This window comes from Dermacentor variabilis, chromosome 9, assembly GCF_050947875.1.
Source record: "Dermacentor variabilis isolate Ectoservices chromosome 9, ASM5094787v1, whole genome shotgun sequence".
Classification (NCBI taxonomy): domain Eukaryota; kingdom Metazoa; phylum Arthropoda; class Arachnida; order Ixodida; family Ixodidae; genus Dermacentor; species Dermacentor variabilis.
Window position 1 is genome coordinate 85,547,792 of NC_134576.1, and position 26,297 is coordinate 85,574,088.

Below are 26,297 nucleotides of genomic sequence, written 5' to 3' on the forward strand. Positions count from 1 at the left end.
GCTGCCCATGGCTATATAGTGAATGCGCACGAAAGCCTTCTCATTCGCCATCGCTGAGTGGCGTGACATTATTCTGTGCCCAAGGGCCTTCCTCCGTATATTGGCGGGATAAAATCAAAGGACGAAGAATGCTGTCGATTTATGCCACTCGAATGATTACTGAATGAAGGAGAAGGGGAAACCAGAGGGAGGGGGGGGGGGGGCGATTGTCGTCAGTTGCAACCGCACCAAGCCAACTGCTGATGAAGCCAAGAGAGCGCATCGGGTAAATTATTTATCGATTTTATTTAACGGAAGTGTAGAAAATTATAAGGTGAAGAGAAACGAAATTGGACGAAAAGAATGCCTGCTGCTGGTGAGAGCCGCACCGACAACCTCCGCGTTCTTCTCCCGGCGTAACGGCAACTGAGACTGAAGAGTTTTATCAGAGTCATTTAATACTTTATGACTCTGGCTTTATATAATGTGTACTAAAATATCATACCCAAACGTATTGATTGAAGGTGGTGGGAGTTGTATGAGGGCATTAGACCTTGCGTCCCTGCTAATGCCAGCCACAAAAAAAAGATTTAAACAAATCATGTGCAATATACGATTTTAAGAACGACGGTGTTCGGTCGTCAGAAACACAGTAGGTCATACAGTTGTATGTTGTCCTGCATTCTCTTTTTAGATCCTTTATTTCGTTGAGCAGCTTGGCTAACGTTAATTGGTACACCCTATCTATAGAAGCATGCGCTCGTAAAGCGAAATAGTGCATGTGGAGGGAACACAACAAACTCATATATTCCCTATGAGGTTTTGCCAACAAAGAAAACGCCGAAGCCTCGCACCTAAATTTTGTGCCTCAGGATCTGCCTCTGCTGTACGAGGCAGAGCCTGACGGTTCTGACTAAGCAACATCTAAAAAAATGTTGTTTATAATTATTTTAAAAGTATATTAAAGTTTAAGAAATAGGTCCCCAACGCAGAATAGCGAAGACGGGTGACATATGGTAAGTGTAGAGCAATCTAAAAGGAATCATTCTCTCTCTGCAAATTCGAAGGTATTCATTTAAAACTTGGGTGACTTAAAGGAGCGCTATAAAGAGAAACACCAAACCAGCTCAGACTGGTAATTTTTTTTTTCAGAAGACTATATTCATCAAATTTGCAGTAATAGGTTGATTGTTAGACAAAAGCAAAGGAAGCACTAAAGTTCCATTTCTTTTTGCGCCGGAGCTCCAGCGCCTGTACGCCAGTGTGACATCCCTTGATCAACAGTAGTTGAACAAGGAGTGTCGCTTCAACCAACGTTTCAACAAAGAGTTGTCTTCGCCAGGGCAGCAACAGTTTCAGCATTTGCTGCCCCTGGGGAAGACAACTGCCCTGGTCGAAGCTTTGGCTCCAGTGACTCCTTGTTATACCTTCTATCATCCTGCGTATTTTCGCTGCTACACTGCATAAAAGCGTCTAATTGAATTTCGAAATAAGAGAATGTGTAATAACAGTCTATCCCCGACTGTCAAGAATCCTTTATGCAATAGGCTTTTTGTTATTTTTTTATTACTTACAGTATAGAGCTGCACTTACGTGGACTGAAGAAGATGTGTCAGTATTTCCTTACGTTTGCATACCTCGCCAATAACTTTTACTTTTTTATTTCACGGGAAACTCGACAGCTATAGACACTCCAAAACCCGTTCTCTCGTAATTACGGCAAACAGTCATCTTGTTGTTCGCACACTTCTTAAACTTAGCGAGCAGTGGTATGCATGCGCAAAAACGGGCCCTTCAGTAGAATACAGTGGCACATAAACAACACGTCACTTGAAGATAACTGCCCTTCGTACAAACATTGATTTCGTGCTTGTTCACCTTCTGTAGATCAGTATATGGGGTGATCATATTGAAGTTTTAAGGTATTCTTAAAGATCGCCTGTTGCAGACAACTTAATTATGGTCCTAGCTTGAGCTGGATTATTCAGATAGGCGGACATTACTACCGCTAGAAACAAAAACACATATTCAACTATATTCAACTATATTCAACTAATTAACGAAAACTCACAAATTAATTTTTAATTAATTGCTTTACCGCACACATTACGATTTACGAATAGTGGCCGGTGAGTTTGCGAGGCGTATCTACTTGGACATAAATTCCAGAATGAAACCTGTTTGGTGGAATGCGCTATTAAATTCGCCGTAAAAAATTAACTGCTCCGCTTACTTCTTTTTTAAAAAAAATGCTCTTTTATGCATTGAAGTACAAAAGTAACTGGAACGCCCATGTATTTCGGCCCAGACTTGGGGAAATGATACCTCGAAACTGATGTCATCCTGGAGATTCAATTAAGGTGGATGCGTCTTGCAAGCTCACCGGCTACAATTCGTAAACTGGTATATGTAGCGCGAAGTAATTAATTAGAAAGTTTAGTTAAAGAACTTCTGTTACTTACTTGAATGCGTATTTCGATTTCTCGTGCTATAGTGATGTCTCTTCGCCTCTTCGAGTACTCCAGCTCAAGGACAAGAATTATGCTATCTGCCCCGGGCGATTTTTAAAAATGCCGTAAAACTTAAGAATGATCACCCGTAGATCTAGTTGTATTGCATACTATATATACCATATACCGCCTACAAAGAGCTACACTTTGTGTATGTGCTACCAACCGCTTTGGGGACTGCATACAGTAGTTGTACAAAGGACCAGCACGCATCTCCCCATCTAACGTGCTCTGCGTTAATCAAACGTGTGACATGGATGGACCTTGCCACCTATATTTCCTTATAGTATAGTCCTATGGCACGAGCATGTCATGCCCGCACCGCGTTTACTACACTGCATAGTACATTAAAGCGGGAAGAATGGGACATTTCGTGTCGCGTTTATTTCCTGCAAGCAAGTATTATTCTAAAATCCTGCGTCGAGGTTGGGTCGGACCTCCACATGCGGCATCTCGAATAAGCGCGCCGACGACCCGCCGGCCATTCCGGTCAACTTCCCGAAGAGGCCCGTCCAGAACCTGACGATTCCCACGGCCAGCGACACGGAGGTGTTGACGTAGCTCATCACCACGTTGGTGTAGAATTGCACGATGCCGCCCAGCATGCTGCGCGCCTTTCGCCGGCTGCGTATCGTTCCCGACCTGATGCCGCCGATGACGTAGCGAAACCTCCTCTCCACTTCGAGGTTCCTGCAACGACCGGTGGAATTTCAAAGATAAACCCTTACTAAAATTATGCATGGCATTTAATTGCATCTCAACGGAAAGTCTATATATAGGCAACAAAAATAAGCCCTTTTGAAGACAATACGGGGTGCGCATTGACGTCATTGCGACCGACATAACGTTGCATAGCCACCGGAATGAAAAGCTGCGCCTTATCTTGGTTCGTTTATCTTCACCAGCACAGTTGAAGTCACGTGGAAGCTGTGGATAGGACGACAATGGGACGTATGTAACGTCACGTGAATACTCCGGATAAAATTCCTGTTCGTGAAGGGTTGGAAGCAGGTTAAAATTGTGTTGTAATTCAGAGAATTTTATTGCGTCCGAAAGCAGAGAAATTGAGTTCACCACCTGTGGTCCTTTGGCTAGGACACTGCTCGATTTTCGGATAATAATTGATTCGCCCATTCAGGCGCTGGCTATATATATATATATATATATATATATATATATATATATATATATATATATATATATATATATATATATATATATATATATATATATATATATATATATATATATATCCAGGGCAGGGCAAAGATTATTTGAAATTGTGCCATGATGCGGATACGAGATACCAGCGCGGCAAGTATTTGAGATCAAGATGCAAAGTACTGGCGGATTGATTGCATCCGATACGATGATCTCCTTTTGTATGTCAAGAGACTTCGAACATTACTTAATTACTGATTATAGCACCTGTGGAGGGATCCCTGCAGAGAAGTTTATTCCTCATCTGTCTTTATTATTCAAAAGCGCTACGCACTACATATATATATATATATATATATATATATATATATATATATATATATATATATATATATATATATATAAAACCAGACGTTTGACGCGAACATCTATACCGCACAGAATGCACTTGCATTTCGTCACCTTTCAGGATTGCCAGAGTGCTGCACGATACATACCACTGCGATATAGAAATTTTAAAACTGCGAATTTCTACAACACCAAATGCACTGAAGCTTTCAGAGCTTGTTGTGGAACGTGTTGAACGCGTAAATATGCACAATTCAGACTCGAAAGTTTAGTGTCATGGCCCCTTCAATTTGGAAAGTGTGGAGTTGAATGTCGCTACGTTGTATATTATTCACGTTCCTTGTTTGTTTAGTTTGTTTAGTAGAAGTACGAATTAACCCAAATCATCGCCTCTTAGAATAAGCTTCAAGCAATTTGCCAGCCTTGAGTAACTATGAGCGTCTTCGTGGATATTGCGATATGTGTATCTTAAGGTACACGATACTTCAGTTGGTGTATCGAAAATACACACACACAGGTATACGTATTGCCGCAAGTTTCATGATACAAATAAATGGTACCCAAGGAGTAACTTAATCTAGTATCTACGATGTACATATATCCGATATACTGCCCAGCTCTGGCGATGTTTCATCCACAGACGAGAACGTTCGTAATGCTCCACTTATTCGTTCATGTGTGGACTCGTTGACAGACAGACCGACCAACTGTCTGTATGTCGGTCTCAATTATTTATTTATTTATTTATTTATTTATTTATTTATTTATTTATTTATTTATTGATACGCTCCTTCTAGGTGCAGAGCATACGACGCAGTTCAGCTGAATGTCAGACGCTCAATCCCATTATCCCGCGTTTCGTATACAGATAGCCCGCTTAGAGTTGACGGGAATGATCTAGGTTAGTGTTGTCATGCAGCCGTATGATAAAGCTGCGCTCTTGCGGGCAGACTCACTTTTGCCGCAGCTGACTAAGGCGCTTGTCCAGCTGCCAGATTCTGTTTTCCATTTGGGCGCGTTGGGCGTCTCCCACTCTTCCAGAGCTTTCGGCTTCCACCAGCTCCCGGCGGATCTCTTCGCGGACGGCGGTCAGGTTGCGCTCGGCTTCGAGCCCTTGGTTCATCCGCACCTCGATCTCATGGATCAGTGGCGCCTCCTGGCGCAGGATCTGCGGCGTAGCGCAAGAGTTCAGCGTCCGTACACGGTGCTTTAGGGGCGGGTTTAGAAACGACACGCGGGCGTCTCCTAGTGACCATTTCATCATCACCACCACGACCACGTCATAAGCAGCACCATCGGCATTACAATATGTCTTTAAATATTCATACTGTATCCGCTTGTAATAACCATACGCGCATCGTGTTTTCGACAGTCACCATTATAGTTCATTGCTAAGATGATTACACGTAAGTCAGACTTGCACCATGTCAGCAACGCTCTTCGCGCACATCTGTGCTTTTCGTATTTCTCCTAGTTTTATGTACCTATACTGATCTAACAGAATTGGTGCAGATGTACCGGAAACACATGCAGAGGGCAGCAGAAGGCTTAGGTCATGGGATTATTGCAGGCATGGAATGATTTCTGTCGCAGCTCGGAGGCAACTGGACATTGCTAGGAAAGGACTTCGTCTTCCACACCAGGGAACACGATGACGATGATGATGCTTGTGGCTGTTGAGATGTTGATTATAATAAGTATGATGAAAGAGAAGACAATGACGTCTAGCGGGCTGCCGTTAACCAAGCGACGCTGCGGAATTGTCGGCCGTCGCTGCCTGTAAGCTAAAAGGAAGCTTTATCGGTGAACCCTCTTGGCTGCATGCAGCTGTCCTGCCGAACGGCTTAACACAGGGCAGCAAATATATGTAACGGATCGGCTTACATAGCCAGCCATCATAGTCATATAGTCATAGTCCATAGCCATAGTCATCATCAGCAGCAGCATCCTTTCTTTATGTTCCCTGGGGGGGGGGGGGGGTGCAGGACGAAGGCCTCGTCTGCGATTTCCAATGTCTTACCCTAGGTCTTACGCCAGCTGATTCCAACTTGCCGTACTAAGCCCCTATAGTTGTGCCAGGGACCGGTTATTTTCCTTACACGGACTTGCGCAATAATAAATACTAATGATACCGAGGCCTTAGGCGTAGCGTTGCGGACGCGAGACAAAAAAATTCTCGATGCAGATACACGCTGCGTACGGTGTATCAGTGTAGCTCTTTTTGTACTGTGTCCGGTGCTCTACGCTCTAGGCCTTTAGTAGGACGCGCCTACAAGCCGAACGTGCAACCACAGTCAAATAGTACCGAAAGAGCCTTACTGTAACAAATATAAGTTCTCAATCGCATAATTTATTAAAGCGACGCTTTCCTCCTGGGGTATCGTGCGTCGGCTATAGGTCGGATTGTCACCAAGTGAATTGGGCCGAACCGGAAGAAGCATATTAGTGAAGTGGGGTGATCCATGGAGACCGCCCTTTCTTTTACTTTGGCCAGATTTATTCTTTAGGAAGCTCATGCGCCGTGAAGCACCACATCGATAAGGGCACCCATCGCCCGCTGTGCCAAAGTTTAGGTGCTATACATTCGGGACATTCTCAGTTTCCGTCATATTGTGAAACTTTGTAATGGCGGCATTTATAGCTTATCATGCAGAGAGGCTGTCGCAACCCTCTCGGCCAATCAGAGCTGACATGATGGCGAATTCGACAATACGGCGGAATATGTCAATGCCCAGGATAGCGCTCATTCTATCGTGTATCAGCTTCGGAGCGCCGTGTCATTAACGAGCAGATCGACGAGATTATTCGTCATTCGTGAACGTGTGGGTCACGTGGGTCGCTTGGTGGCGGTATCCGCGTCTTGCCGTCCTGCCGGACAGGCACGTATATGCTACAAAAAAGCGGTGCAGAATATGCAAACAGTTACGTACGCGCTACGGCGAAACCAAGTGCTGCAAAATTTTGCCGCAATATTTTTGCTGTGGCAGAAGAACGTGAACACGTCCTTCTGCATGCCTGGGTATAAAACGAAATTGCGTGCGGCCTTCATGTGTGTATTTGCATAGAATTCCTTTGAAACGTTTCAATCAAAGTTTCAAGTTTCGCTGAACGTTGATTCCAACAAGTGCATGCGGATCTGGCGTAATTTTTAAACATGCGCACGATCAAGTCGGAAACAAAATGTGGCTAGAGAGTGTGTTTCCCAAACTTTCCTTACCAAAAGATCGTTGAAAATGAAGCGCAGCAGATCGCATGCGATGCAAGAAACGTCGCAATTCACCTGCACACCGGTGTCTCTGTCACTGTCGCCACTGAAGCTTGTCCGAAAACGCTGCGTTTCCGTTTGTCCAAGAAAGCCATCGTTCATAAAGCGGTGGGTGTTCCCTGAAAAATTAAAATACATTTCCGCGCTAAAAAAGCATTACAAACGGTCGGACATGCTTTTTTGGCTCATAGGATCCCGCGCTTTACTCGACGTCACGTGAGAGGGAAATAACACAGCTGGGAGGTCGTTGTCATTCACGTTTCCCGTTTCCCTCTTTCTTTGTCAGATTCAGTCCCATTGTTTCATATTTGCCCTGGTTCTTTGCTGCTATCACTTCATCCAAGAGAGAGAGACAACAAGAACAGGAAAGGGGCAGGGAGGCTAACCAGACGCGCGTCCGGTTTGTTACATTACAAGGGGGGAGGGGGGTGAAAGAAAGGGGGAATATTAAAGACAAAAATAGGGAGAAAGTGGACAGGGCGCGTACGCAAGAGGTGCACAAGAGGGCTATAAACGACCAGTGATGCTGTTGCACTTCAAGAACTGCGCTGCTGCGCGGATAGCTTTTCTTGCTCAAGCAACGGCGTGGCCATCGTCCCGGCATTTGTCTATCAGAAAATGGTCTGGAGTCAAGCCAATTTAAAGTTGTCCGTTGAGAGAGGCGTTGGACGTCGTGCCGTGGACATGTACACAACAGCTGCTCAATTGCTTTGTTGTAGGCACCTTGCCCGGACTGACTGAACTACAGCCACGCAATATATACATATGCTTTAGTAACGATGCTCTCAAGGAATGGGACCGAAAAAAAAAATACGAGCAGCGAGGTTGAATACTGTCGGACATCGCAACTCCATTCCTTTCCGCATGCAAGATATGCATGTATACTGTAGCCGCGTATTTGAGGATACAGCGAACAACTGAAAGTGATGAACTTCCGGAATATCATCAGAAGGACATCCCCTTAAAGGTGTTCGGTAGAAAGATGAGGTTTTCGGTGGTCATTTGAGAGCGTCAGCAAACCTCGCGGCCGTCGAGTATGCGCTTACATATGCATTGTACGCACGCGCACTATTGGTATAATCACGTACCTCGGTTCGCGTTCAGTAGCGCGCCTTTAATTCCAGCCAAGATGGTCAGCAGCGTCGCTTCGTTCTGGCCACAGAATGCGCCGAGCAGTAGCACCCACGTGACTACCAGCGTCTCCATGTTGCCCACGCAGCACAGGTCGGCAAAGAGGCCGCGCTCGCGAACGGCCCGAATATCGAGCCTCCTCCGTAACACTGCGACGTTGTCAAGGCGAGTGCCTATATTCTCTAGCGCGCAGGCCTGACAAGTGGTCAGAGGCTTACGAGAGCGCAAGAAACGTGCGATAAAACCGTTACCGTGCCCCTTCAACTGCCCTCACTTGTGCTGAGCGCGTTATAGGCGTAGACCCGGCACGTAGACGACGCCGCAGTCGTCTGCGTGCTTTGAACACTACGTTATACGAATCGAACGGCAGTGCCAGTGTCTACCGCGCGTCAAGCAAGAGCCTGCGGGCCACTGCATCATCTGCATGCGCGGCTGCCAATTTTACGGGATGTCGAGGGAATTCATTTTTTCGAAGCGAGTGCGGACGCATATGCGCGCTTTCGCAATGACCACAACGACGAATGTCGAGCAGATGAAAAAGTGATTGAGAAGAAAAAAAAAGCAAAACAATATGAACCAGCTGGACGAAGCTCAGGCTCGACAAAGTCGTCGGCATGGGCCCGCTTCCTCCGCAAGTCTCGGTACCGGACAGTAAACTTGCGCAATCGGTTTTCGGCTTGTCACGCGTACATGTGGGAAATGCAACGGTCAGTACTTATGAGCCTCTTTGTCGTGACTGCTTCGTTATCGAACACGTGCGCACATTAGGCACGAATGTCGTGTAAGTCCACCAGGAAGAGGAGCGCAGCTGCTGAGGTCTCGCGTGCGAAGAGCAGTAGAAAAAAAAAAGGATGAAGTGCAGTAGGCTCATAACTTCTGCGTCCCATTTTTTTTTTTTTTTTGCAATTGAATAATTATTTGCTATCACTACTTTGCTATCACTAATACTGCTTCGCCTTTCCAGCGAAACTGCAGCCTCTCTCTCTCTCTCTCTTCCTTTTCTGTGAGTCCCAGCATAAGCGCTGCTGCGCATGACAGCTGTTGATTCTGATTTCGAGTGAATCCGGCTTGGCCTCATTTCGGTTGCTGAGTGAATTATACAGTGTTCCCCAACTACCATGCACCAAGACTTTAAGAAAGAGAAGTTGCCTTACTCGAAGGAAACCTAGTGCATATTGTTTCCAGTACAGTAAAGCAGCCGCCAGAACTTATTTCCTTACTCGAAGGAAACCTAGTGCATATTGTTTCCAGTACAGTAAAGCAGCCGCCAGAACTTATTTCATCAATGAGATTTATTTCGGCAATTGCAATTAATTATCTAACTCGAGAAGTACTGTCCTAATTTTCAAAGTGCCTATGAGGCATTTGTAGGCACCCCCAAATGACATCTAACTGCGGTGTTTTCGGCGACGTATTAATTGCGTACAATTTTTTCCGAGGGGCAGAAAAAAAAACTCATGAAATATGAAATACACCGCGTGTGTGAGCTCGCACCCGCATCATGAAGCAGCACCCTCCAATAAGCTGAATGGAAGAAACATAATTGCCTGTCGCAATCCAGAGACAGCGCTGTGAGGATTGGGGGGTCAATCCCATCGCTCGTAATCAGTTGTCAAGATTGGAGTCGGGCATGAATTAGATGGTAGCTGGCCCATGTCGTCGTCCAACTTATCCACGCTGAGGACGTTGTTGAAGGGAAGGACTGCTTCTCATCGAGAACGAGGAATATGGGTTTATTTACAGTATCTACATCAGGACGTTACAGTTCATCAGTCTAGCATGACTGCGAGAGAAAGTACACTGAGCAGCCGCACAACAGCGGTTTATAAACACTCGGTCCTCCCTCGATCCCAAGGTGAAGGAAACGTTCGACCAGTCATCGTAAACGAGTCACCTCTCTGCGCGAGGTTCACGGTCCCCAACCGACATCAGATGGCCTTCGCAGAACTCGGAGCTGACGTCAGGAACGACACATCCGATTCCCCGAGCTGACCCCCGCAGCGCGGCCGCCGGTTGTCCATTGTCTTGCGTCTTGAACGGCGCGTGGGAAGAGGCCTCCGGGGACGTTCCTTCGGCAACTCCCCCGCTAATGGCAGATCAGATCGGCGGTGGCGGGTTCAGTAACAATAGTTGGTCAGCCGATCGCATTTAGTCGCAACGGCGCCGAGGCTAGAGCGTAACGGTGGCTTTCCAAGAAAAGTTGACGCCGCTGTCGCAACTAGCTGGCAAAACTTGCACCTCAGCGGGCCGTTCTTAACAGCGCATCACCTTGATAATGGTACGGAAGAAGCACCTACAGCAGGTTTCGCGGCTTCGCAGTTATTCCTTCCTCTCATTTCTACGTAACATTTATTATCCGTCTCTCAAGGTATGGTATGGTAAGGCTGACTGATCACATTGATAACAAAAGCCCCTTAATAACGCGGCCGAAGCGCCACTCTGACCACGCACGAAATGCGAAAAGCAATGTAATATATGCATGAAATGTTTCGAAATCCCGGCTTCTCTCGCACTCCATCGAAAGAGTGCGCGCGAAGCTATATATTTCGTGCCGGAAATTTGCTTCGGACCAAAGCCAAATTAAAGTGACCATATTATTTTTTACGAAAGTGTATACGGTGCTGCAAAAACGGGTTCGTGTCAAGAAATAAAAGCGAAATAAAGAGACCGGGAAGCGACCAACGTGTAAATAAAAGGCAAAACCGATGTGTTCAAGAAAGTAAATGTACCATTTCTAAATGTGCCGAATTGGCAATCAGGATGTCTGCAAAAAAAAAAAAAAAGAAACATCAGATTTCAGTGTGACCTTATAATGTATAAACTCGTAAGCTCCGTTGAACACCAGCTGCTGCCTAGAGGACGTGTTCGAATAGGTCTCCTTTTGCAGCTGCGCAGTACTGTGTCCGTTTCATCACATCTTCGGCGGCGTTCTTGATGACCGACGCCGGAATTCTACAGAAGACATCCGTTATTCTTTCCTTGAACTAATCTGACGTCTGTCTCGATCATGTAAGCACGATCTTTCACATAGCCCCAAAGAAATAAATCAAATGGAGAGAGGTCAGATGACGGAGCGGGTCAATTTACAAGCCCGTGCCTTCCAATCCATGGTGCACGAAAAGTCGCATCCAACTAGTTTCGTGCTCGGCTGCTGCTATGTGCTGGTGGTCCATCTTGCTGATGCCACAGAAGTGGAACACGTGACAGCGGGACTTCACTGAGAAACTCATCCACCACTCCTTCAAGGATTTCGTCCACGTAACGCTGACCAGTCAGTATGTGATCGATGAAGGCGGGACTGATTACAGCACCGGCATAAATTCTGCACCCCACAATGAACGACCACTGGCACTGATGCCGATTGCGCTTAATCCAGTGTGCATTGTAGACACCCCCATAGCGTGCATTATGCAAGTTTACCTAGCCATTTCTGCGAAAATTGGCTTCATCTGTGCACATGATGTTGCTCAAGAAGTCCAGTGACTCATCGGCTTTTGTGAGGACCCAATTCGAGAAATCTAGACGATTCTACAGGTCGCTATCTTCCAAGCATTATTGCTGGTTAAGGTGGTACGGGTGAAAGACCGTCATTTAGAATCCTCCAAACTGATGACTTGTAGATAGGTACCTGGGCGACCACGTCCCGCACGATAGCATGAGGGTTGGAGGCCATAAATGCTATAAATGCGTATGCTAGGACTCAAAGATGGATTCCTCCGCCGCTGTTTCTTCAAGCTGCCGGTTCGTCTCTGGTTTTCATAATTTCTGATGATAGTCGATGCGTTTGGTCTACCGCCACACTTCCATGACTGATATGTATTTGCGGCCTTCCTCTCGCTGCCATTTGCAACTCGCAAGGCAAGGATCATGTTTACCTTATGCTCATTAGAGAAAGACATGGTGACTCAGACGAAACAAAACGCAGCTTTGCACCTTTGATGTGACGTTGTCAATTCGCTTTTGTGGTGATAGATATTATGGCAAAATAAAAACATCCGTGCACTTTATTTGCGTTAAAACAACAACTTTCACAAGTTGTTTCCAACTACCACCAAACGCGACGTGTTACTTCGGCCGGGATCGCGGCAGATGAGGCACTAGCTCGATTATAATGTTTTTCTTTTTAAAGCGAAGCTCTCTTTGCCTCTTCCTTCGATTTTCCCACTGCTGCTGCTGTCCGGCACACCACGTCGAGGGGGAGGGGTGTCAGAGCGTGTATAAAGATGACAGGCGCGAGCCAGAGAAGAAAGGCGACAGGAGAAACCCGTTTTCACCCCACCGCGTCGAATGTGCACAATGCCCTCTGGAGCTCCCTGGCCGTCGCCACATTAGCCGCTTGACAGCTGTAATTATCCGTGACTCCCTTCAGAAGCATTGCAGAAAGTGCAGCGCTTCCCTTTCCACTAACTTGCGAGGCCAGAGGGGACGCAGATAGAAGTGTAGAGAGGAGAAGGAGGAGAGAAAGGAGAAGAAGCAGTTACCATACAAGAGAGAGGTGTGAGGGGGAGGTGACGTGAGAAGGCAAGGAAACCTTACTACCGCTGCCGCTCGATGAAAACGCACAGGTACAGTGTACTAAAATATTCTAGCATTCCCCTATTCTAGCACACTGTACGCACAGATGCCACTATACTATACGACAGTGGTTGCGGGGAAACAGGATAAGTTTAAGTTCAAGGTACGGTACAGTACGTTGCTGCTATTTATGAAAAATAAACGCCATACAAACATCTCAGGCGGGCAACTTATGTAGGGCGTGCAGAAGCAGAGCCGCATTATTAAAGCGCACCGCAGGGAGACACTACGAAAGCGGTCGACCGTCAAATCAACACTTCTGTTACGGTGGCTAGAAGGGTGGTGACAGAAGTACGGTGGCCCTTCTAGCCACCGTACTTACGTGCCCGCCACGTTAGCTTTGCGGCTATGGCATTGCTAGAGGTCGTGGATTTGATCCCAATCGCGGCAGTGGCATTTTGACGGCGGCCAAATAGAAAACGCACGTGCACTTAGATTTGGGACACGTTAAAGAACATCACGGTGTCAAAATTAATCCGGAGTCCACCACCACGGCGTGCCTCCTAATCTGAGTGCGATTTTGGCGCGTACAGCCCCATAATCCAATTCAAGTTTAATGCATCTGCCACAACGCGATGTGCCATGTGAGGCAATGACAACGCTCAACCCTGTCGGAGGCTATAAAATATGGCGCACAGCAACGCCTCAAGCAAGCACATCTCCCTGTTTGTTCTGTGTACTACGCAGACAAACAGCAGTGGTGCACGCAAGGTAACGTTTAACGTCAACTCACCACTATTGCGTCAGCCTAAACGTTGAGGAAATTAAGCTTTAGCCGTCAACATCACGGCTAATCATCGGTCAACTTACCACTATTATGTCAGCCTAAACGTTGAAGAAATTAAGCTTTAGCCGTCAACATCACGGCTAATTATCGCCAATCAAGGCATCCAGCACCGGAAGCTTCGCTTTCATCGATTCCCACAGTGCGTGGGATCTGCACATTTTTTTCCTCCTTTATCTCGTTCTGGATAACTTAGACGGAGCCTGCACGAGGGCGCTGCTTTATGACCTAGGTGCGAGCGCGGTCATGTCGTATTCTCCAGATTGCGCGGGTTTGTTTATCAGTCGGAAAAAAATTAGTACGCAATTAGTACGTTGCTGAAAATACCGCAGTCAGATGTCCCTTGGCTGTGCTACAAATGTCTCATTGACACTTTGAAAATTACGATAGTACGTCTCGACTAAGAGAATTAATTACAATTGCGTAATTAAATCTCAGTAATTAGAAGTATTGCTGGCAGCTACTCCACTGTACTGGAAACAATATGCAGTAGGCTTTCTTCGAGTAGCGCATTGCTGTTCTTTTAAATCTAGGTGCATGATAGTTAATTGGGACACCCTGTGTATATTTATGATCTCTGCATGCAAGTGACGATGTTTCTGTCCCTGATAAATGTTGTAAATTATTAGAAATCCTTTTTTGTGAGTCGTTAGCATTGCTTATTAGACAGTGAAGCAATACGGAGACACATACCGTTCACGTGCACTTCACAATCCGTTGATAAAATAGCCTTGCGAAAGGGTCACTAAGTCTATTGGTTTTTTATCAGGGTCGAAAAAGCACGCGAAGCAATTTGAAGCAAGATGAACATACAGTAACGTATTCTTTCTCTATCACAGGCTATCTATACCTTTAGAAACGATTGTTGATTCCCTACCTCCTTCTCTTTCAAAAATACAATAACATTTGTCTTGTATGTATATCTAAATATACTGTGTATGCACATGGTGTTTAGGGTGGAAATTTAACGTTTGTATCTCCTGCGTTCCTTTACGAGCCTAAGAAGCATTTGGATTAGCGGTAGTATGACACCCTGGAATGCTCCGACGGGTAACTTTCTGCGAAGGCTGTAATGAACCTACACAGAATCAACATGTATCGGTCGTCATTCGGAACATTCTTTCGTACTTTGAATAAATATGAACACCGTGCCCCGCATATTTTGCCGAGGATACAGGGGGAAAACAAACAAATGCGGGGTATAACGCATAAAAATTGGCGCAATGCGACCAGTCGTTTACTGTTTTCAGTCAATAAGAGAGAGAGAGAGAGTGAGAGAGAGAAAAACTTTATTTGGTTCCTTCAAGGATTTAGCGTCTCGAGGTCTCGGTCGTCTTGTGCGCCGGCGACTTGGAGCCTCTTCCGGCAAGGGTGGGCCCCTATTCCAGGGCTCCACTGAGCCTAGCTGCCTCACTAGCGTGCTGCACTAAGGCCCTTTGGGACGTGAGCTCGCAGCTGGTAAGCCGACTCTCCCATTGCTCCGCACTCGGGTTATTGTGTTGGTGGAATGATTTATTGTGTTTACATTCCCATGTGACATGATATAGTGTGGAAGCAAGTATAGCCTGGAAGCAAGTAATGTAGTGTAGCTCTTAGTTAGAAACAGCCTGAAAATTGAAATCGTCATTCAGAAGTAACACATGTCTTTAGAAAAAATTCAAGCCAGTGTTCTATTGGTAGTGAAACGGCTCTGCGAGTTCGACCATGGTAATTTTCACGAGCATATCTACGACAAGTCGTGATTACACAGTGAAATCCTACAGTTATACCTGTAAAATGTTTGATTATATTTCTGATGGCGATAAGAGACTGAGACTGCAACGCTGGAATGGACAGAGATTAAATAGTTCCAGCATTTGATAATCCAACGATTTCCTGCCGTGAGGCGCACCACTTGTCGGGCAGGGCTTATTATAATACTTTATCCGGACCTCCCCCCCCCCCCCCAACCGCAGTTCAAGTGTAACAGGCTATATAATATATAAGTATATAATATAGTATATATTATATACTTATAAGTATATAATAGCTGTGTCTTACCAGTACTCACCTACGGGGCAGAAACCTGGAGGCTTACTAAGAGGGTTCTACTCAAATTGAGGACGACACAACGAGCTATGGAAAGAAGAATGATAGGTGTAACGTTAAGGGATAAGAAAAGAGCAGATTGGGCGAGGGAACAAACGCGAGTTAATGACATCTTAGTTGAAATCAAGAAAAAGAAATGGGCATGGGCAGGACATGTAATGAGGAGGGAAGATAACCGATGGTCATTAAGGGTTACGGACTGGATCCCAAGGGAAGGGAAGCGTAGCAGGGGGCGGCAGAAAGTTAGGTGGGCGGATGAGATTAAGAAGTTTGCAGGGACGGCATGGCCACAATTAGTACATGACCGGGGTTGTTGGAGAAGTATGGGAGAGGCCTTTGCCCTGTAGTGGGCGTGATGATGATGATGATGATGATGAGGCTGATTGTGGTTTAGACTACGGATATACGGCTCTCAACAGAAACAAAGAATTGGGCATGATGCAAGTTCCGCAAGCTGGCAGTTTGTTAGGGCGGGAACTGCCCAGCGCCAGGCGTTAACCGTAACGCGAGCGTGTACGGCCAATCCCGGCGCCTCGTCCGCTACAGGGTGTCCCGAGAAGGCACACAAGACAATCGTGATTGTACAAGCAGAGATATGCGTAGTAAAGGAAAGGATTACTTATGTGGTCACTCTAATAAGAAAGAAAATTTAGCTTCAGCTGTAATTTTAATGGAGTTTCCAGCGTGCTGCCCGAAGTGCCAGTGCTCGCTTTCAAAAGTGGGGGGTGGGGGGGGGGGGCAGAGGAGGAATGGCATACTTGCCCCCAACGTTTGGCAGTGGGGGGGGAGTGCACCCTTGCCACCCCCCCCCCCGGTATATACGCCTATGCAGACAGTCAGTCTATTTAGGCTAATCACGATCACTCGCAATAAAATATTGTTAAGACACGTAGCTCAGCAGTGAGTACTGTTTTGTACTTTTTTGTACGCGGCGCCTTGCATTTTCTCATCCAAATAAATCTGCAGTGCGTTTCCTTGCAACATCCTTGATCAAAGGTGGCATGCACCATCTGCCGCGATCATTCTAAAATGAGAAAAAAAAACATATATTTATCTTTCTTCGCTATCACCGCAGATGATGTTGTCGCAAATATATTCACAGATATTGATTGACTAACAAGGCTAAAAAAATTAAATTATGGGGTTTTACTTGCCAAAGCAACGATCTGATTATGAGAGACGCCGTAGTGGAGGACTCCGGAAATTTGGACCACCTGGGGTTCTAAGTATACGGATGTTTTCGCATTTCGCCCCCATCGAAATGCGGCTGCCGTGGCCGGGATTCGATACCGCGACCTCGTGTTTAGCAGCCCAAGGCCAATATGTCTACCTTTCTATAGAGTTTAAATGATTACGCAAGACTGCGTCTCCTCCGAAGAACCCCGAGTTTGCGAACAAACTGCTGTTTTGTTCCTAAGCTCATTGTGTGCTTGCTAAAGAATGCTGTATAAAGTGCAGCAGTGTAATCACAGAAATCATATAATGTTAGTGCCCGGACGTAAAAATTATTTAATAATAATGTTGAGAAGGCTGCACATTATTCCCGAACTATATGATATTCAATTACTATTTGATTCTGTCTCAAAAACCTTTGTTCGCAAACGCCTAGGATGCTTAAAAATCGGCACGCGTCGTAGAAATTCAACATGTAGTTTCGTACTAAGGCAAGTAAATTGAGCAGGAACGCATATGTTAGGTTAAGGGCCTGTCTTTATAGAGTTAGCATATATGTTTAAAAGTGTCAGACGTAAAACTTGACTTATAAGTGGTGTCCAAGACCCGCGTTTTATGGCGTGAATTTGGCTCTCAATATCTCTTCCACCCCATTGAACCAGCAAAAGCCTGGCCTTTAAGACCCACATTTTAAATCTAGAGGAAGCCTTTCTATGAGGTGTGAATTCTAGTATGACGCGTTTTCGGCTCTGGATAGGTGGATGGGTGCTATATGCGACCCCTTTGGAAGTGGGTGGTGGGTAGCGCCCTCAAGCTCTTGTTATTTTATTGCCGAATGTCTGCCTAACATCTGCACGCTTGGAGCGACGCCTGTCACCGGCAAAAGATGTCTAGAGCGAGTGGGGCTTGTTAGATACGGGACCTTTTCCTGAGCCTCCTTCGAGTTCACCAGACCACATCGAATCGCGTCACACCTAGTTAAGGAGCGCAGAAGCACATCTACCACGTTCCCGAGGAGCGGCACGTCCAAACAAGTTGGCGTCCCCCACCTGATGCGCCGCATGTGGAGCTGTTGTCCCACTGCTTGACTCTTCCCGAAAGTGTAGCGGGAGCCTGGTACTGTTCCAGGTAACGTGGGTCCCGAGCAAAGCTGCTTTGCTGCTCTGAAAGGTCGCTCGAGAACAAACTGCCTGCCCCCGCTGTGCGCTTGCAAGCCGCGAGGCAAGACGACTGTAATGCACCGTGAAGCCAGGGCAGCAACCCCACCATTCGCCTTTGGGACGGCAGTTGCAGACCAGGAAGGCAATACCGCAGTGAAGTACTCCCTTGGACATGTGGAGACAATGGAGCGACCCTCTGCGCCGGGTGTGACTTACATTCGCACGGGCGCCTACCATTGGCCGAAAATGACGCCACCTGAGCGGGCTCGCCGATTGGCCGAACGGGACGTGACTTCGAGACACCGAAGGGGTTAAAAGCCAGAGATCGGGAGCAGCAAGGGAGAATTCCTTCATTCATCTCTTTCGAGCTTCTTGCCACGGGCCGCAGCGTCCGAGTTGCTGCCGGCGCCAAATGACTTTATGACTGTTAATTTCTTTACACTCTCACTGTAAATAATGTAAGTAAACCTCCAGTTTTCATCTCAAAGTCCTCCTCAACCTCGGCCAACTCCCGCACCCAACGGCAAGGTACAAAATCTGGGGGACAGCAATTGGGATTGTCCTCCAGATCCAACAGGCTATACTAATTCAGGTAAAACCAAATTAGGAAGGCCCACTAAGCTTCAACAAGACACTACCTCACCAGAACAGGAATTGGCCTATCTGGTGCAGTATTCGGCGCCGCTTCCCAAATGGCTTCCTCAATTACCTAATGGTCATCAGTCCCCAGCAGCTGCGGAGCATCTGACCAAGGCGGCGGTCAGACCTGTAAAGCAACAAAGCGTGCTAAGAATCTCTGGGTCCGGACAGGCCGCCAATGGAAACGGACCATTGCAACACTCGAACCCTCTTGAGTGAGGCTAGCTTAGCAGGACTCTTTGAGGAACTATCAGACATTGTTTGGGATATCATCGGCCTTAGTGAAATTAGAACTGCTGAAGCTTATACATTGCTGAATAACGGACATGTCCTCTGCAATAGAGGCCTCCTATACATAAGAAGCAATACGGGGTAGAATTCGTAATCCATACGGACATAGCGGGCAACATTTGCGAATTCTACAGCATTAATGACAGGGCAGCTGTAGTCGTAATCATGTGTAGTTGTATTCGTAATCAAACTTAATAAGAGGTATAGATTAAAGGTAGTACAAGCCTACGCTCCAACATCCAGTCACGATGATGAGGTAGTAGATCAGTTTTATGAAGATGTTGAATTAGCGATGAGAAAAGTGCAAACTAAGTATGCTGTAGTAATGGGCGACATCAATGCAAAAGTGGGGAAAAGGCAGGCTGGTGAACAAGCAATTGGCAACTACGGCGTCGATTCAAGGAACGCTAGAGGAGAGATGCTGTTAGAATTCGCAGAAAGGAATAAGCTTCCAATAATGAACACCTTATTCAGGAAGCGTATCAACAGAAAGCGGACCTGGAAAAGCCCTAGAGGTGAAACAAGAAATGAAATCAACTTCATACTTTCTGCTGATACCGGCATAGTGCAGGATATAGAAGTAATAGGGAGGGTAAAGTGCAGTGATCATAGGTTAGTGGGGGCTAGGATTCACCTCAATTTGGAGAGAGAAAGAGCAAAATTGGTCAAGAAGAAACAGGTCAACCTAGAGGCAGTAAAAGTAAAAGCAGACAAATTCAGGCTGGTACTTGCAAACAAATATGCAGCCTTAGAATAGAGAGATGATGGTGACATAGAGCTAATGAATGAAACCGTTACTAGGTTGGCTTCAGATGCAGCAATTGAGTGGGAGGCAAGGCACCAAGGCAACCAGTAGGCAAGTTCTCCCATGTAACAAAGGACTTAATAAAGAAACGGCAAAAAATGAAAGTTTCCAACTCAAGAGATAGGATAGAATTCGCGGAACTGCCAAAACTGATCAACAAGGCGAAAATAAGTGATATTCGAAACTATAACGTCAGAACGACTTAATAAGCCGTAAAAAGTGGATGCAGCCTGAAATCAGTTAGAAAGAATCTTGGCATAGGACAAACCAAGATGTATGCTGTCAAAGATAAGCAGGGTACTATCATCAGCAATCTCGAAGATATAGTAAAAACAGCGGAAGAACTCTATACTGACCTGTACAGTACCCAGAGCAGTCAGGATACTTCAATTAGAAACAGCAATGAACAGGATACAGAAACTCCTCCTATAACTAGCGATGAGGTAAGAAGTGCCTTGCAAGACATGAAACGAGGAAGAACGGCAGGAGAAGATGGAATAACGGTCGATTTAATCAAAGATGGAGGAGACACAATGCTTGGAAAACTAGAGGCTCTTTATACGAAGTGTCTATCTACTGCAAGGGTCCCAGAAAACTGGAAGAATGCAAACATTATACTAATCCACAAAAGGGGAAACATTAAAGAATTGAAAAATTATCGGCCCATTAGCTTACTCCCAGTATTATACAAAATATTTGCCAACATAATCTCCAATAGAACAAGGGCAACACTGGACTTTAGTCAACCAAGGGAACAAGCAGGCTTCAGGAAGGGATACTCTACAATGGATCACATCCATGTCATTAATCAGGTTCTCGAGAAATCCGCAGAGTACAATAAGTCTCTCTATATGGCTTTCATAGATTACGAAAAGGCATTTGATTTAGTAGAGATACCAAAAGTCATAACGGCATTATATATACGTAATCAAGGAGTACATAAATCTTACGTAAATACCTTGGAAAATATCTACAGAGGTTCTACAGCTACCTTAATTCTACACAATAAAAGCAGGAAGATACTTAGAAAGAAAGGGGTCAGACAGGGAGACACAGTCTCTCCAATGCTATTCACTGCGTGCTTGGAAGAAGTATTCAAGCTATAAAACTGGGAAGGCTTAGAAGTAAAAATCGATGGCGAATATTTCAGCCACCTTTGGTTTGCCGATGACATTGTTCTATTCAGCAATAATGCAGACGAGTTGCAGTAAATGATTGAGGACCTTAGCAGAGAGAGTGTGAGAGTGGGGTTGAAGATTAATACGCAGAAGACAAAGATAATGATAAATTGCCGGGCAAAGGAACAAGAGTTCAGGATCGCCAGTCGGCCTCTAGAGTGTGTGAAGGAGTACGTTTACCTAGGTCAATTAATCACAGGGAACCGTGATCATGAGAAGGAAATTCACAGAAGAATAAAAATGGGTTGGATCGCATACGGCAGACATTGCCAGCTCCTGACTGGAAGCTTACCATTATCATAGAAAAGGAAGGTGTGCGATCAGCGCATTTTAGCAGTGCAGACATATGGAGCAGACTTGGAGACTGACAAAGAAGCTTGAGAACAAGTTAGGGATCTCACAAAGAGCGATGGAACGAATATTGGTAGGCATAACGTTGAGACAGAAAGATAGTGGTTTGGATCATAGAGCAAACGGTATAGACGATATTCTAATTGACATCAAGCGAAAAAAATGAAGCTGGGCAGGTCATGCAATGCGCCTTTAGCTAACCGTTAGACCATTAGGGTTACGGAATGGGTACCAAGAGAAGGGAAACGCGATTGAGAACGACAGAAGACTAGGTGGAGCGATGAAATTAGGAAATTCGCGGGCGCTAGTTCACTCTGAAAACAGTTGCACCCTTTGGGGTGTATATTTGCCACACAACGATAATCGTCATCTGTCTTTCCCGCATTTCCTTTCTTTAACGCTGCGAGCCCGGTACTTCAAAGTCACGAACGGCATGCGCGTTATCAGCATGACAGAGCCTTCTCGACAGGAAAGTAACGAGCGCAGCGTCTTCAAGAAAGGAAACGCAAGCAGGAAAGATGACGATTATCGTTGTGTGGCAGATATACACCCCAAAGGGTGTAAGCTTTTTTTTTAGAGTGTTAGAATCGGTTGGGCGCAGGATAGGGGTAATTGGAGATCGCAGGGAGAGGCCATCGTCCTGCAGTGGACATAAAACAAGCTCATGATGATGATAATGTCCTACCTATGTTAAAAAAGAAAAAAGAAGGAAAAAAAACACAGATTAATTTCATAACCAAAGTTTCTGAACCCCTATTGTGAACTTTGTTTTTGTACGCCTCCGTTGAAGGTTGTGGATTGTTGGTCAATGTTGTACTCAGAATCGCGTTTGGTGCGTTTAACGGGCAAAAGTATAACCTTTAAGATCTGCATATTAAATCTAGAGGGCACTATCATAGATTCCACGGAGGAAGGAAACTAAGGAGAGGCCCTACCCCCTCCGCGCGCTAGGAGAAAAGTGTGGCGGAAATGACGTAGTAGGTTCTCAATTTTTTGCTGCTTTTTTTTTTTTTTTTTTTTTGCTGTATGGCCACGCCTTTTGGGCCACAATGGCGGCGTTGGTATGGTTTTGAGCGCTCGCACGTGTTGCTCTGGTAGGTTTCGTGCCGTGGCAAAGGCGCTGTGTGGGCAGGTTTGCGTTAGTCACCGTGTCTTGTTGCGCTGTGCTACCTGCACCGTGCTCTGCCGGATGTTACGCGAGAGCGCGCGCTCCGCGCGCGAAACCACGCGCAGCGCGGCGTGGTTTCGCGAAAGATGTAAACAAGAGAGGAGGGTGGCCCAAAAGGCGGAGCATCGCCATGAGCAACGCCAACTTCCGGCTTCACTTTTGCTTCACAAAGAGTGACGTCAGGGCCTCTCCTTAGTTTCCTTCCTTCGTGATAGATTCTCAACATGTCATGGACATGTCATGGACACGTTGAGGATCTATGATAACGTGGACAACAGTAGGAGGAGATTAGAAGATTGGTAGAAGTAAAGTAAGGAAATGTCAAAAAACGGAGCTGTAGAAAAGCAAACTTTGCAATATGGGATCAGAAAATTTGGTTGTGGGAGCTTATAGTGTTTCTTTTTCTTCTTTAATCTAAGTACGACATTACGCAGTATAATAGCAAGAGCTTGGTAGTGCAAACCACCGTACCCCTACAAAGGGGACACCCATAACATCCATCCACCTATCCGACATTTCTGCTGGTATCCAGTTCAATCCAAGCCGAAGCAACTGAAGCTTCCCGCTTGCAGAGCGCGCGAGAAAATCGGTTGGAAACAGCGCTGAAACGTGGGGTTTCGGCGGGTTTCGACCACTCGTTGTTTTCGTGCTTTGGTGAGTATTCACTCTTTGTCACAGGTCTTTCTTCGCATTGTTTAATGTGCACCGCTTGCGTTTTGTTACGGCGCTAAGTTAGGTCAATTGAAAACCTAATCTCGGGACTTACGTGAAAGCAATGACCTCTATCTAGGGATATGTATAATGTTGTGGGTAAAAGAATTGTCAGTTTCGCCAGAATTGTGTCGTTTTGGAGGCAGCTAAATACCAAGCCGCGTCTTGCTACTTCAAGAGTGTCGGTTATGAAAAGACAACGGAAACACGCGTATGAGTGCGCGCGCTGTAACTGTCATCTGAAAGGCGTGCGTTATTTCTCGTCTTATATTCGTTACCTGCCATTACTGCTTGTGTGCTCGTAGCGCAGTACCGGATTTCTCAGTGGTTCGTGTAATAAACACAGCGTGCGTCGTAGAACTGTGCTACGCTAGCGGAAGTAAAACCGCGGCAAATGAATGACAGTACATAGCCTATGGGCTATGGTTAGGGATATAGGTTATGCTGCGGCGGGGGATGATCTTTGACACCGCCACTGTTCATGCTTTAGCCACGCTGGTGAGAAGTATGCGCAGGCATTTATGTGTTTTAGCCATATGAGGCAGCTGCCCAAGCTTTAGAGGGAGCCGTCCGCCAGTAGCTGAGAAGTTAATTTGGCGCCAGAATTGAACACCCCTTACTTGCGACGTCGTGCGAGTCCGTCGTGTTTCGCACGTCTTGCCTATGAACGGAAACTCGCTACCATTTTTATCTGGACCCCTGTGTGCACTTGTGCAATTTTGCGCTGTTTTCAGTATAGAACTTTCCATAGCCAAATATTCCAGCGTAACCTAACCGCACAACCCTTCCCCCTCCTTCCCATCGGGCTGTGCTGCGTCTTCTGGGGCTGCTTTCAGCGTAAAAATCCCTTCACCATCGCAAAAACTAGCGTAGAGGCAAGCTGTTATCCAAGATGCTAGACCTGTAATAAGGATAGTTGGACGGTCTTGTTGTTTGAAAGAAGGGCAGGAGATAAAAAAAAAAAAAAAGGAAATCATATTCGGTGGTCGACGCCAGTGGTGCATGCAAAGGTCTATAGCGATAGCAGACTGTCCTTGGCGCGAGCGGCATTTCTAGGTAAAATTCAATTCCTCAAGCATTTGATATCTGGAGTCGGGCCCTGGCTGAAGAGTTGTTAAAGGCTGGCGCAATACCATAATAGGGGCTGAATAGTCAGGCTGGCGTTTGTTTTGCACATCTAGAATATATTCGGTGCTGAGATCTCGATCTGCTGAGATCTCGATCTCATTATCGGTGCCGTTTTGGTCGGGTGGCCCTATACATAGAAAGTTCGTCCTTCATTTGGCGAGGATGTCCTCTGTGTAGGTAGCTCCGCTCCGCCCGTCTTTCTCTATTAAATAAGTACATGCTCTTTATGACGTCAGTTCATAATCTCAAATGAAGTCTCCTGTGTAAAAAAAAAGCATGTTTTTCTGTATAAGTTATATATGATTATGAGAGTATTGTTCTTGCCACATGGGCCTCCTTTTTTCACCAATGTTGGAATGGTTAAGTCGAAAATCTTGCATGGTTCATGTAAGGAACATGGTGGGGCAGTGGCGGGCATATGTATAATAACTTCCGACAGACCCACCCGATCTTGGGATTTGCGCAGCAATAAAGATTAGTTAACCCTAACCACTGTAACGAGTTTGAGCAAGCTTGTCGAGTGTTGCTTTTGCAAAAGTAGGCTGCGCACAGATATGTTCGACCATCTTATGTCATCGCTGTGGCTTGCGACTTGACTTCCACACTTTCTGCCTTGCCTCGTGACATCCATTGCTTGCACATAGTTATGAAAATTTCCCTGATATACATTCTTGGTAGTCTGATAGTTGCCGTCGTTCACATATTCTCTGGTTGCAGTTATGTTTGTTAGACTATTACATGTGTAAGTGGTGCCTTTTGTGCGTACAAGTCGCCCACAGCTGAGCACAGCCCTGTTACAGTACAGACCACCCAAGGGTTATTGCTGTGCCACTCTTAGTCTCACTCTGCATTGCATTCTGTTGTCAGGCGCACTGCTACGCAGATTGACCAAACGGAAGTGCTCATGGTGTCAGCTAGAATTGCTTGTATGACAGAGAATGGAAAAAAACCCAAGGAGAGGCCTTGAAATCACTCTTCATAAAGCCTCCTCATTACAGCAGCGCATCTAATTTATGTGGAAGCTGCTCATTCTCATGTTGGACGTTGAGTGCATTTCCTCTGGTCTTTGCACTTCACCAACCATGGCCTTGTCAACCGCTGAGGTTGACCAGCTCCCATAGCAACTGTTGCTATTTGCGCCACAAACAATGCGAACAAAAGCTAAATGACATGTGCCTTCCCTAACACTTTCTTCTGACACATCTGGCATTAGTGTGTCCCATGTCAAGTGCCTTGGTTTCTCCAAGCTGTTTGGCATACTTGGTGACGTTTCTTCAGTACTGAGTACTCACCATGGGCTCAAGGCAGCAGAATTAATTAATCTGCTCTGACAAGTGCAATCTACACCTCGTGGTTTTAATGCAGAAGCAGTCTGTGGCAAGGTGTAAGGTGATAATGTGGACTATCACGTTTGTTGACTTGAGGTACGGTGAGGAAGGACTCTAAGGCGAAAGTCATGTTGCACAGGTGGACATATAACTGCAATCTTACACAGCCACAAACTTCGCACGAATTAAGACTGTCTCCTAATGTGCGAAATCCCATGACACAACACACTGCACAGTTCTCGCCCACTAACCCTTGAAGTCCGTCCATCACAGCATACAGCCCAACTGAGTTTGCACGCCGTACGTGGTGGAGTTGGCTTGGGTTGGGTGGGCAGTGGCGGTGACACGGCGACAAGCCATTGGGGTGGTGGCTCAGGATCCCTGGTAGTGCCGGAACTCCGCGAGCACGGGAACCCTGAGAGCACTGGAACCGGCCAGGCACAGGACACAGCAGGACCTTGGCTCGATAGTCTGTGACGAGGCTGCCCAACATTACGCCTGGGTAGCCCTCTCTGGACTTATTG

At 46.0% G+C, this 26,297-nt stretch overlaps 2 protein-coding genes across 2 annotated transcripts in view; one reads left to right on the forward strand and one right to left on the reverse strand.

Annotated features, from left to right (window-relative positions):
* Positions 1-2,872: 2,872 nt before the first annotated feature.
* LOC142558429 (uncharacterized) lies at positions 2,873-26,266 on the reverse strand. The gene is made up of 3 exons (XM_075670564.1): positions 26,078-26,266; positions 4,955-5,166; positions 2,873-3,179 (listed from the first exon to the last, which is right to left on the reverse strand). Exons 1-3 carry the CDS (start codon positions 26,264-26,266, stop codon positions 2,897-2,899), a joined length of 684 nt encoding a protein of 227 aa, XP_075526679.1. The 3' UTR covers positions 2,873-2,896.
* The window catches only part of LOC142557047 (structural maintenance of chromosomes protein 6-like), a 100,900-nt gene continuing 97,762 nt past the window's right edge, over positions 23,160-26,297 (forward strand). The window contains exon 1 of the mRNA XM_075668594.1: positions 23,160-23,260. The gene's annotated coding sequence lies outside the window, so the exon portion shown is untranslated. The remainder of the gene's footprint in view (positions 23,261-26,297) is intronic.